At 36.7% G+C, this 13,961-nt stretch overlaps 1 protein-coding gene across 3 annotated transcripts in view; it reads right to left on the reverse strand.

The window, feature by feature from the left end:
* Positions 1-13,961, reverse strand: part of MOSMO (modulator of smoothened) — a 64,358-nt gene that overhangs the window by 1,316 nt on the left and 49,081 nt on the right. For 2 of the 3 annotated variants that reach the window (XM_047712871.1, XM_047712873.1), the window contains exon 2: positions 9,469-9,681. In XM_047712871.1, coding sequence (XP_047568827.1) covers positions 9,469-9,681 — 213 coding nt within the window. Of the gene's footprint in view, positions 1-3,541; positions 4,393-9,468; positions 9,682-13,961 lie in introns of those variants that run through there. The other variant, XM_047712872.1, reaches the window with a different exon arrangement.

The raw sequence follows: 13,961 nt of genomic DNA on the forward strand, positions 1-13,961 counted from the left end.
GGAGGGAGCCAGGAGCGGGAGTGGAAGAGGGAGATCTTCTCCCTGCCCAATGCTAACAAAACAAAACCAAGGGGCAGAGCAGTATCACTGTGTGAATATGTAAAACCTCTGTAAGAAATCAACTTCTGAAATGAATTTTTATTTTTATTTTTTTAAAGATTTTATTTATTTATTTGAGAGAGAGAGATCACAAGTAGGCAGAGAGGCAGGCAGAGAGAGAGGAGGAAGCAGGCTCCCCGCTGAGCAGAGAGCCCGATGCAGGGCTCGATCCCAGGACCCTGAGATCACCACCTGAGCCGAAGGCAGAGGCCCAACCCACTGAGCCACCCAGGCACCCTGAAACTAATTTTTAAAATCAAAGCTTATTTCAAAGCAATAGGAGCCTTTTTAGTTTCTTTAGTAGACAATTTATTTTGATAAACTTGCTCAATAACAAAAATACAAGTGAAGAAAATTATGTTCATTTATACAGTTTGTATTAACAATTTGTTTTGAAACTATTAAGTGAAAAATGTTATAACCAATTAGAAAACAATTCTTAATAAAATTGGGGGTAATATACAGACCTTGATCACAAACTCTAAAATCTCTTGAGGTGATACAACTAGTAAGTCCTGTGTAGGGAATCCAACCTACACAGGCCATGTTTTTCCTTCATATATTTTTATCCTTCAAAAATTAGTTCTGAAAGACAGCTTACTGTTTTGAACTGTGAATGTAAATTTAATTTTTAAAAGAAGATCAAAGTGGGTTGATAAAACAGTTACTACAATCGGAGTAACTTGTGGCTAGTAGTCTTTTAATAAAGACAAAATAAATGCAACATGTTCTTCCCATGAAGCCCATGATGCAAAATAATAGCTAAAAGTATATCTAAAGTTAGTTTCCAATACTTTTTCAGGGCCTTTTCTCTAAATCAATAGACTGTATGTCACCAGGACTATTATTTTACTTAAGATATTAAACAGTGAATTCACAGAACATCAAGCAGGGATATCAAAGCTTTAGGTAAAAGGGTAAAAATCAATGAAGCATTTTGGTCATTTAGAACATTAAAAAATAAAAAAAAAGAGCCATCCTTCAAAAACAAAACAAATGGAAGAGAAAATAGGATAAGAAGACGAGTCAGAAAAATTACTACACACATTAACAACATAGAACATGGATTACCTTTGGAAAGAATCATACTGAAATGTTTGCTTTTAATGAATTGAAGATTTTTTTCATGTTTACAGATGTTTAGGCATGTTCAATAGGAGCTTCCAAAAATTCCAAACTAATTTAAGTCTTGTGCAAATAAAACCTATAGTTTTCAGCAGATTTTACAGTGATGTTCTTAGGTATGAGAAGAATGCACACACTCTAAAAACAATGTAACAGACAAAAGTTTGACAAATGATTGCACCATAAAACAGTGTTTTATATACAGTTTACAAGATATGATTTCCTGCTATAAATTAATACTGTACTATATAGTACTTATTATAGTGACCTTTTTAAAAGCAACTGCTGACAGTTGTCTATCTTTCCACTTACAGGATTTATAGAATTTTATATGAATGAATCCATTTCATTGTTTGGTCTGGAAGAGTACAAAGATTTGACTTCACATACTACTTGATGGGATGGTCTCAATCCTGGGTAGTGTGCTGACTGGTTAGAGGGAGTGTTCCTCTATCAGCCCTTTATGCACTGGACCTCCAAGACATGATGAAATTAAAGACAACTTGATGGTTTGGGTAATAGATACAAATAAAACCTTAAATTTTGTCATCTTATATGCAATACCACTGTAAGTGACAGAAGTAAACAGTGGGGAAATTCTTAGCAGCTGAGAAACTTTCTCTCCCCATGCTCATGATCCAGTTAAAAATATCTTGAGAAACTATTTACAATAAGATTCATCTTTTGGAAGAGAAAAGCTCTTGGTCACATCATACATTAAGCTGAACCATACTTTGCTAACACTTTATCTCAGTGGTATAATGGTGACAACCAAAACTTTCCTTCAAAGTGATCCATTCGATTGAGAACCAATCAAATCACAACGGGAACTGCAATCCCAAATGTCCATGGAACACAGAATCCAGTGGTATTCTCAGAATTAACTAGACATCATAATACTTGGGGGAAAATAGTCTCCTTCAGTCATTTCCCAAAGGTTTCTTTGACCCTGGGAAGGAAAAGTGTGACCTTCCCCCAGAACACTCAAGGAGTGCACCACAGTGGTGGTTCACCTCTTACCCTGACTCCTGAGTGAGCTGAAACACTGGGGTTTTCTTTTACAATAAAATACTGTTGAATTAACAGTAAGATATATGAACGTCAAACAAGCCAGTGTGAAACACATCAGGCTCCTCCATTTTATACTCTGAATATCTGAGGAGGCAGCCCCATTTATGAAGTAACCCTTTTATAATTTATAATTGAGCTTTCAAAAAAACAGTGCATTCGTTTCTGTTTGTGTGAAGCATGGACTACACGGGACTCTAACTATACTAATAGGGACATTTGGGTTGCCATTTCACTAGAAAGGAGAAAAACTTAGCTCCATTGCCAAGAAAGAGGCTCCTGCCCCACATTTCAAACAGGAGATTATCTATAGTGTTCATCTGGAAAAAGAACTAAGCACTGATATGAAAGCATGGAAATGTGGAGAAGAAAAATACCGTATTTTAAAACTATTTGTGGATTCGGGGGTTAGCTGCAATGCTGCTTCTAGGAAAAAACGTAAAGCTGTGGGTTTAGTACAGCCCTTTAAAGTAAATGCAAAAATGTTAGCTTTTAGCAAACAAAGGCATATAGCATATAAAGAAAATATTGTATTGCTCAGGTTTTTTGGTAAAGGAGATATATTAATAATGCTTACATGAAAAGAACATATATTTAGTTCTTAGAGCAGAGTGCAGTTAGTGTTGTAGACAGCCAAAGTATTATAAATTGATCTTACTAGTGAACTTTGTATTTATGTAAAGTTGTGTGCTTGAACATAGAAAATGCATTACTGATGTAACAGACTAAGCCGGTAGAAAAAGAGAACCCCTGTACAACAGACGATAGTTGCCAATAATTTAAATAGTGTCAGATTCCCCAAATTATAAGGTTTTACATGATCTTACCTTCTACTATCATATACAAATAAATTAATCCTACAAAGAATTTTAGCTTAACTTAAAATTGGACCTAAAAAGATATGGGATTATTTGTACCTATTACAAAACCTGTTAAAATCAAGGGCTGCTACAAAGAATGAGGTAAACTGAAGACTCTCTCCACTATGCAGCCTTCAGATAAATGGCTTTTTTTTCTATTGAGTTCTAGGTTTGCACACCACAGTGTTTTGCTAGCAAAGCATTCAGAGTTCTCTTCCAGGAACTGTTTGCATGTGTGTGTATATAAATTTACACACACATACACACACACACACACACACACACACACACATATATACACACTGTATACTGCATCAGCAAAATATATATATTATATATATATTTATATAAATATAAGGAATATTTCCCCCACCCACCCACCCCCAACAACATGTCTCTTAGTGTTTGATTTTTTTTTGTTTTGTTTTGTACACAGAGAATAGGGAATTTCAGGATTTTTACATACATTTTAGCAAACAAGTTTTGATCTATTGGCTTCTTGGTGTAGTAATGCAACAGCAAATCATTCTGGTGCCAAAGGCTCATACCATTACAAGGAAGCTGTGAACACTAATTTCTTAGGAGGTGAGGCCAGCCCCACATGAACTTCTCTTGTAACCCTCTGGTCCACCATGATTCATAAATACTTAGACTTTTTTTTTTCATCAATCATTAGACGTTAAAAACAGAACAACAGAGTCACAAAGGGCCACATGCTTTTTAGTATAAAGCATTCTCCTTCACTAGGTTGCTATCACAGTGCAGACCTGACTGCCTGAATATGCTCAGGAGATTTAGTCAATATTGTCTGTATTTGGTTATGGAAAAGGCTCTCCTTATTGTTTTTTTGTTTTTTGTTTGTTTTGTTTTTAAATCCAAAGTGCATAGTGAGAACAAATCGAAGCATTTTTTTTTCCTGTTCAGCATCAGTTTCATCTAAGTGCCTTCCTACGAGAGGACTACTCAGACGCCTTGCCTTTGTCCTCCCCCCTCCAAAAATAAAAAAATAAAATAAAATAAAAAATAATAGAAGAGTTGAGCAGTTTAGACATTCATCAGCCTGGTAAACAAACTTTGCCAGCAAATAGAAGTCCTACTATTGTAAAGAAAATTGATAAGACAAAAAGTACATATGATGACCCAACTACTGTGTTGTTGGGTAATTTATAAGGTTGACCTCCGACTTCATTGATGTAAAATCCTATCGGAAATATTAGGGCGGCCATACAGAAAAGGATCACTGTAAAACAAACCAAAACACAACATTAGTAACATGGTTTGGTGACTAAGAAAACAATGAAAATCTGGCACAAAGGAAGTTTATAAGAAGGGTTGTGGGTTGATAACATGGCCAAACCTGTTAAAACATTGACCACTTGTCAAAAGATTTTACATCTTCTACAGATCACGTAATATCCCCAAAGCCTAACAATTATATAAAGGAAAAGCTGTGCTAGCCTTTAATACGTGTTAGGATGATTTTGAGTATCAGCATTAAGAAAGGTCTCCAAACTTACTAAGTAAGTGCTTATACAAACTATTCTTTTTTTAAATTTTAATTAAAAAATTGAATTCCTGTATATTTAGCAGACATGTATTAATTTCAGGTTGTGCATAAACTATACTTGACCACTTAAAATAGAGACTAAGGGCTCGAGCTAGAATTAGAGAGGGGCTGTGTTCTGGTTCCACTACTTATTAACTGTGCATCTTAGGCTTCTGGTTCCCTTCTAAAAATGGGGTAAATACCAGAAGGATAAACAAAACAATGTCAAGTCTCTGGCACTGTGCCAGGTTGATAGTAAGTTCTGAATAAATGTTGCATATTATCAGTTATTACTCTGCCAATTCTCTGTTCCTCTCTGTTGATATTAGAAGGAATTGGAGAAAAGGTACAAATATAGTACTATTTATCTTACTCTTATTTATCACTTAGTGGAAAGAACCTCAGACTTCTAAGATTATTAGTAAACTGTCAAGAGTGGTTCTCTCTCATTATGGACAATGTTAGAAAAAAATAAAATCTCTCTCGGGTTTTCTGAGTACACAGGTTAAAATGGGGCGGGGGGGGGCTTCTTTGCATTTTGTATGCAAACACAATGAAATATATTATTTGCTAAAATGTTTCTAGAAAGGTATCAGAAAACCCAGCATCTGGGCAGAATTCCACAGCCCTCTGTTTAAGCAAACAGCTTGTGGCCCAGGGCTACCAAAGAAACACTCTTCCTACTGTACACAAATTACCTGTTGATAGGCTAGCTTTCCCAAGAGACTGTTTCATGCTTTTTGAAAGTACACTGGTCAAAGGTTCATAGTCCTTCAAATTTCTTTGGAGGCAGAAACATTTCTTCAGCGTAATATGAAGACAGGTTACTAGACTCACTGCATGTGAAGGGGTGAAGCTTTCCATTATTAACCGAATGAGAAACTTCCTCCAAGTTAAACATATCCCCAGGAATACAGACAAAGTCCTGGATAAATGCAGCAGCTGACAGTTGTCCTAAATTTTTTTTTTGTGTTAATCAATCAACATATTTAATAGGAGAGACCTTAAACAGCCAATTAGGAATCTTTTCCTGGAAGAAATACCTCTAGGGTAATATCCAAGGTATTAAAAAGTAACATTTTCTTAATTAATACACTGGTTTATAGAACACATCAGCATTCTTGTTTGCTTTGCACCACCTAGATGGATTATCTTATACTCATTTGGGGCCAACAACCACATCAAATAACGTTATATAAGTGAATTTGTACTCTTTCAGGTGCCTACAAAGGAACAAATGAAAAATTCACATATTAAGTATTAGATCTTTTGGCCTTTCTGTTGTACCGTCGGCAGCAAGACCATTAGTGCTGTCGATGCCCATTTATCAGTGTTATATATCACCAATTTCTAACAATTCTTACGCCTTAATATGGTTTGGTAAATAAAATGAAACTGTAGCTATACACAATCTAACCGAAAAACAATGGGATAAAGTTATTGCTTTAAAAACAATTTGTTAATGTTGACTCATATAATCTCAAGAAACACTTATAATTTAGAAGTGCTTAGAGATATGTTTATTGTTTAATTGTTTATCCTGTTAATGTGCCAACTTCACTCCTATCTTTTTCTACTTTCTGCTCTAAAATAAAAATCTATCCTTCATAATGGAGTAATCATTTAATGATTATATTTAAAGTAGAGTTTAATATTTTACAAGAGTTAAATACTTTCCGAATTAGTTAGGAAAAGCTTAATCAAATACTAAGGAAGCAGTAAACTTCTATTTGATCTAATCTTGGTTTTTAATCCAAAGAGTTAGGTTCTCTATACTTCTGGGAAGATTTAGTATAAGTGGATGAGTTTTCTTTTAAGCTCTTGGGACCTGTGAGGTTACTTTAGATCTTAAAATATTATTTTTTTTTAAAGATTTATTTATTTATTTAACAGACAGAGAAATCACAAGTAGGCAGAGGCAGACAGAGAGAGAGAGAGGGAGAAGCAGGCTCCCGGCTGAGCAAGGAGCCCGACGTGGGGCTCGATCCCAGGACCCCGAGATCATGACCCAAGCCGAAGGCAGAGGCTTTAACCCACTGAGCCACCCAGGTGCCCCACAAATTTATTTATTTTTTTTAAGATTTTATTTATTTATTTGACAGAGAGAGAGATCACAAGTAGGCAGAGAGGCAGACAGAGGGACAGGGGGAAGCAGGCTCCCTGATGAGCTGAGAGTCCAATGTGGCGCTCGATCCCAGGACTCTGAGATCATAACCTGAGCCAAAGGCAGAGGCTTAACCCACTAAGCCACCCAGGCTCCCTAGACCTTAAAATGTTATTAATGCTGATAATATCTATCAACTTTTGACAATTTAATTTTGGGTCCTATATAAGACTATAAAGACATCACTTCTTATCTTCCATGGCGGAGATTTCTTGATGGTAAAACTCAGATACTGAGTTTACTGGGAGATGGGAATGTAAACTACAGTGGCAGAGTTAAGGATAAGGGTCAGACTTGAAGAAAAAGACACATCTTTGTTACCCTTGCCCCCACAGGCAGGCTGCATCACGTGTGGCTCTCCTCTGAGAGAGTTCCCCACTGTATAAACCTGTTAGAAAATGTTACCCTGATATTTTTACCAAAACTACAGTTTAAGAGGAATGGAAATATATACAATAGAAATAAAGCACATTTTCAAAGGCTGAATGGAAATATCAGGGGGAGTTAGATGCCTCTCAGAACTGCCACCCTAGTGGAGTAGCTCTGGTAACAAAAACAATGTATTTAAGGAAGCTGAGAAGAGTAACGCAGCCCTATGCTTACCTAGATGACATTAACTATGAATATATTGCTCAGCTAAAAAACCAAGGTACAGAACAGTATACATAGAATATATATTCATAGAACATTCACACATATACATATATGTTTCTATGCAGAGGACACCTCTGGTAGGAAATCCCAGAAACTGGTAACAATGGTTGCTTCCAGCAAAGAGGTACTAAATGGCAAGGTCATGAAGCCACACATGAGACTTACTTTTCCCCTGGCAATCCTTTCTTAGGCTTTGAATTATGTATCATAGGCACATATTATTTTTAGAAGTTTTATATTATTTAACTAAAAAATAAAGGGTAAACACATTACATTTGGAGGTAGCTACATATACTTACGTATCTGTTGAAAGGAATTGAAAAACAAGATAACCATAGTTCTTTCTGTTTATTGGGTTCCAAGAACCAAAGGCTCACATAAGCATTTTAATGCTTTCTTTGACTCATACTAGAGTAGTGTTATTATTAAATTACATTTTATATTTTTGGTATTCAGAGCATATGCCTTCCCAAATGTTAACTAAATCCAGAAACTAAATCCTGCCACTTTGACTTTATTTTATTCCTTAAAGAATGAATTCTATCTGGATAAGTAATTGTTATCTGTGAGTAAAGAGTCCCTTAAATTCTTCATCAATTAACTTAGCAGCACTGTCTCTACAACTGCCTGCGGACCCTACTATTCAGAAAAGAATGGTCTCAGGAGGTCTGTTTGACCTCAAACAAGGTCATCAACTTGTTAGACATTTCTTAATAAGAACGGAGAAGACTTTTTTAGTCAAAGTCAACTTGATCTAAATTTTAAAATTAAGGGAGATGTACAGATAGAAATAAAACAACAGAACCAGAAACATACACATTAAAGAGTTTCATAGAGAGATAGGGAGAAACTGAGACTCATGAACTAATATCTCTGTCTTAAGGTCTTTAAGTATAAACTGAGCTTTAACATTAATAAGGATCCGAGGGATTATGGCTTACCCCTACCATACAAGTTCTAAATGAAAATACCAAGTGAAAGTAAGCCATGTTATAATATTCACTTTTTAAAACTTATGCAAACCTGATATAATTATAAGGCACTGAATTAGAAGTTAAATCCCGTGGTATTTGGCATAAGGACTGTTATCCTGTTTTTTAGAGCAGAGTTTCTCAACAGGGCCTATTGCCACTTTGGGCCTCATAAGTCTTTGTTGTGGGGAGCTGTCCTTTGCATTTGTGGGAGGTTTTGTCATTATCCCTGGCCTCTACTCAAGATGCCAGTAAGACCCCCTTAGCTGTGACCATCAAAAATGTTTCCAGACACTGACAAATATCCCCTGGGTTGGGGGGGACAAAATTGCTTTAGAAAGAAGCAAGAAAGCAAAATTACAGAAATATCTTTCCTTTGTGCATTTTTTGCTGCTTTTAACTTGGGAAAAGCCCCTGATGTGCTGGGAAATTAAATTAATTTTGTAGAGTACAAGAGAATGTATAATATATATCATACCCTGGGGCAGAGCTTAATGGAGTATGAAATGTTGATAAATAACTATTAACCAAATGTGTTGGTTTTTTCAATGGTCGCACAACTCACAGTAGAAACTCAAAATTAATATTAAAAAACAAATCACTACCTTAATCTAATTTATATTTCTGTACATTTTGTTCTAGATTTACTTTTATTTGGTAGAGGATACCAATACCTTCAAGTAGAGTAAAAGACTCAGGCTAGTGATAGCTCTGAGCCCAGACCTGGAACACTTATGTCACAATGTGAGCAAAACCAAAATTCATTAATAGAGCATTTCATACAAAGCAATTAATGTTTTGGATGTCTTGATCTTGTGGTGAGAATTCTGAAGAACTGATGGGACTGTGTAGAGTCTATATGACGGCCACAGCAAGTGGTGCTCTTTGATGATTATGGAGTCCTTATGACTGATTCTTGATATCTTCATTAAATACCAGTGTGCATGCCTTCTAGTAATTTAGTAAGCACAGATTACTTACTTCCAGTGAATGCTATCCATCGGGCATATTTTGTAGCTTCTCTCCGCCAGTGGGAAGCCACCAGCAAACCACATGTGACAGTCAATGAAATGATTCCCATGATGATAAAAAACAGTGTGGTGACCCACTCTGGGGGAAGCCGAGGTGGGATGCACGTCCGGTCTCGTCCATGGATTGTCTGACACTGTCGCACGAGGCCCACAGTGAGTGCTCCTGGGGAGATGCAAAAGGTGGGAGTATTTTAATGGGTTTGACATTCCTGAGAAGTATCCCCCACCAACACTCCTTTAGTCCTTAAATCTTATTTCTGTGTAGGTCACTCAGGCATTTAATTCCACTGAGTCTCACTATTCAGCATTCCGTTGTAGTTACACTTAACATACAAAGTGAACTTAAAAAAAAAAACACCTCACAAAACCCACAAAACGCAGTTCTTTCAGTCATTCATTAAGCAAATACTTTTCAGAGTACTTTGTATGAGGCAGTGAGTGTTCTGGGCTCCAGGGAAACAACAGTGAATAAGACAGATGGGGCTCCTGGTCTTGCTGAGCTTACACACTAGCCAAAAGAACTGGAACTCTTCTATTCGCAGATCCAAGACTCACTCTATATTATCTGATTTTGGATGAGGAGAAAAACACCTTTCAGAAAACTGTAGACAAACTTGAAATACGTCTACTCATGATATACAAATAAAATTAAATAATGGATTAAATATTAGAACCAATATATTTTATTAAAGTTAAAAGGCCTAAGAACAGAGGTGCCTGGGGGGGTTGGTTGGTTAAGCATCCAACTCTTGATTTTGGCTCAGGTCATGATCTCAGTGTCCTGGGACTGAGCCCCACACTGGGCTCTGTACTCAGCACAGAGTCTGCTTGAGATTCTCTCTCCCTCTCCCTCTGGCTTGCAAGCTCTTGTTCTAAAATAAATAAATAAACAAATATATAAATAAAATCTAAAAAAAGAAAAAGAAAGGCCTAAGAATATTACAATAGAAATACTTTTCAATTAAATTCAAGAAAATATTGGGAAAACTAGTAGGTTCCTCCTTGTGGTAAGTTCAACAATTCCTGTGCAATGCACAAGTGTTCAGATTGCTAAACCATTACTAGTATGCTTCAGCAGAAAAGCATAAAGTCATTAGTGATAATTTTTCAAATGCCCCTTCTCCAATTTACATAACATGATGACAATTTTTGTAAAACATTAGGTGCTATTTTTTTTTAAAGATTTTATTTATTTATTTGACAGAAATCACAAGTAGGCAGAGAGGCAGGCATAGAGAGAGAGGAGGAAGCAGAGTCCCTGTGGAGCAGAGAGCCCAATGTGGGGCTCGATCCCAGGACCCTGGGATCGTGACCTGAGCCGAAGGCAGAGGCCATTAGGTGCTATTTTTACATAAACGTGTTCTTGTATCAAATCCAAGGAACTCCTCTATCAAACTTGGGGTAAATTAATTTACAGAAAACCAGATAAGGGAAAAATATTTATTTTATTCTCTTCCCATTAAGAACAATTAAAATGTTACTTTTGAGTGAAAACTGTTTCTTTCTCCCTTTAAAAGCAAGTGCAAATGGGAAAATGTTGCTTAAAACACAAGAAATTTCTGGAACCATTGAAAGCATAACAGATTTCTGCATCTTTTTTTGTCTTACTTATTTTCTCAATTTGAACAAAAATAATGACAATACCAACAACAAAAGACATTTGCCCTGCAATCATGACCTGAGCTGAAGGCAGAGGCTTAACCCACTGAGTCACCCAGGCGCCCCATCTTAGGTTACTTCTTACTTTCTGTTTATGGACATGACAAAGAGCGTCAGGGCTCAAATTTAACATAACCTCCTGTGCCTGTAGATCTGAGTGGGATTGTTCCTGCTTCCCCTCCTGACTGGCATACCACACCAGGTGAATACAAACAGAACAAGTAAGAAAATGAAAATTAGAGCTATCCCTTCCACAAAGCAAATGGAAATAAGCTGACAGATGTTCACTTTTAAAAGAATTATGTCCCTGTATTTACAAAAGTCCTTATTACCACAAATTGAGATCAAACACTCCGCAGCTACGTTCTGGAAGAAAAGAAAGCTTAAGCTAGCTGATAGTCATAAGATATGCTGTATATAAGAAAAGCAATTCACAAAATTGTGAATTATTGAATGTCTTTGTGTCGAGCCCTGTTATAGTGGTTAGAGATCCTAAAAACTAATACTCTGTCACACTTACAGTGAAAATAGACTTTCCCTAAATAAATTATACAGGCTAGTACAAAGACTCAACATTTTGCTGAAGTTCTTTTTCATGAGTAAGCCTCTAAGTCAACATAGTTTCTATCATAGTCACATATTTTCTATAAGCTGTCTGCGGAAAGAGATCTGCAAATGTACCTGTGCTGCTACTATTACATCTTGTAAATTCTGGTACTGTTAGTACCCAAACTCACACGAGGTCTTTAAATCTCATCTTTTACCTCAAAGAATTATGTCCCGCTTGTAGATTCAAATCCATCGCTTATGTTGACTAGCCAAGATCTTTTACAACCTCCAAATTCTCTGGACACATCACACAATCTTGTACTTGATTTTAAGGTAACTTCTTTTTACCTCAAACAGAAAATGGGCTTTGAAGGAAGGAACTGACCCCTCTCCTTGACTGGTCACCCCCAGAATGGCCTGCAGCAGTGGGCATGAAGCAGGAATTAATAAGCAATTGGTGAACTTAAAAGAATAAAAACGAGCTACATTTAAAATCACATAGCATTAAATAGTTTCTTCTACAGACCTTGTCTTGGGGTGATTTCCTAAAGTGCACTAATTAATAATTTAGGCACAAGCTCATTCACTGATTTTTGTTTTTTTTATCCAACAGGTATTTTGCTTCTGTAAGGGGTCTGTAATTCCATTTCTCAAATAGCCAATCCATCTTTACCCTGCAGCTGTTTCCTAGGTAACCAATCCAGCCAAATAAAAGACTTGCACACAATAGGAAAAAGGAAACCAAACTAGGAACTACAGCATCCCACATGCCTCTCAGTAGCTCACCTGTATATCATTACACACAAAAGGAAGTCATAATGAGTCTTAGCCTGTTGAGTGGGTATCTTAACCAGAGGCTTCTGACTCTCGTCATCTATAGATCTAGACACTGCTGAAAAGATTAAACTGAACCCGTCTGAGCATGTCTGTTGCCACAATGAGGATGATTATAAAGCATGTCATCACTACAAGTAAAAGCTGTGCCACAGAAAATTGGAAACACAAGGGTTATAAAGCAGACACACAAACCCAACAGAGTCTGTCAGAGCTAATTGCATCTAGTAAGCGCTTGCCTACCTGGCCACAGAGAGCAGTGGGATGACAGGGTTTCTGATGAGAAGTCAGGTGTCAGCAATATTGAGGATCTTGTGGATAGGGAAATACACTTTTTTCCTGCTGTTTTTCATGATTTTATGTCTTTGGTTTTTTTACTATGATTTGTCTATGTGTGGCTTACTTAAAATCTATCCTACCTGGAATTTGTTGAGATTCTTCAATGTGCAAATTTAAACTTTTCATCAAATTTGGAGAGATTTCAGTCCTTATTTCTTCAGTTATTCTTTCAACTCCTTTCTTTCTCTTTTCTCCTCCTAGGACTCCCATGATATATTTGCTGGAAGACCTGGTAATGTCCCGTTGGTCTCTCAGCCGAAGGCGGACACTTAACAACTGAGCCACCCTGGGCCCCACCCCCATTGGTCTCTCAATTGCTCTATTCATTTATTATTATTTTTCTGCTTCTCAGATTAAATCATTTCAATTGACTTGTCTTCGAATTTGCTGAGTCTTCTGCCAATTTTTCATTTCAGTTATTGCTCAGGAATTTCTTTTTTCCTTATATAATTTCCATCTTTTTATTAGATATTCTCTATGTGATGAGACATTGTTTTCTTGCATTAAGTCTTTATACATGATTTCCTTTATTTTTTGGAATGTACTTACAAGAGCTAAACTTGTACATGTACATTTAAACTCTTTGTCTAGTAACCCCAGTGTCTGGGCTTCCTCAGGGGCTGTGTCTACTGACTGCTTTTATTTTTCTTGTGTATAGGCCATACCTCCCTGTTTGTGTGTTTTGTAATTTTTAGTTGAAGACTTAAAATGTAAAATATTACAATGTGACAACTATGGAAATCAAATCCTCCCAACCCCAGCGTTTATTGTTGTTACTGTTTACTGACTTTCCTGGAATAGTTCTGTAGAGTTTGGATCATTGTTGTGTCTCAGTTCCATTAGCTTAGTAGTCAGCTAATGGCTGGAATGAGATTTCTTTTTTTTAAGATTTTTTTAAATCATGTGTTTGACAGACAGAGCACAAGGTGGCAGGGGCAGAGGGAAAGGGAGAAACAGACTCCCCACTGAGCAGGGAGCCCAATGCTGGGCTCGATCCCAGGACTCCAGAATCATTACCTGAGCTGAAGGCAGAGGCTTAACTGATTGAGACACTCAGGCACC

This window comes from Lutra lutra, chromosome 18 (assembly GCF_902655055.1).
Source record: "Lutra lutra chromosome 18, mLutLut1.2, whole genome shotgun sequence".
NCBI classification, from domain to species: Eukaryota; Metazoa; Chordata; class Mammalia; order Carnivora; family Mustelidae; genus Lutra; species Lutra lutra.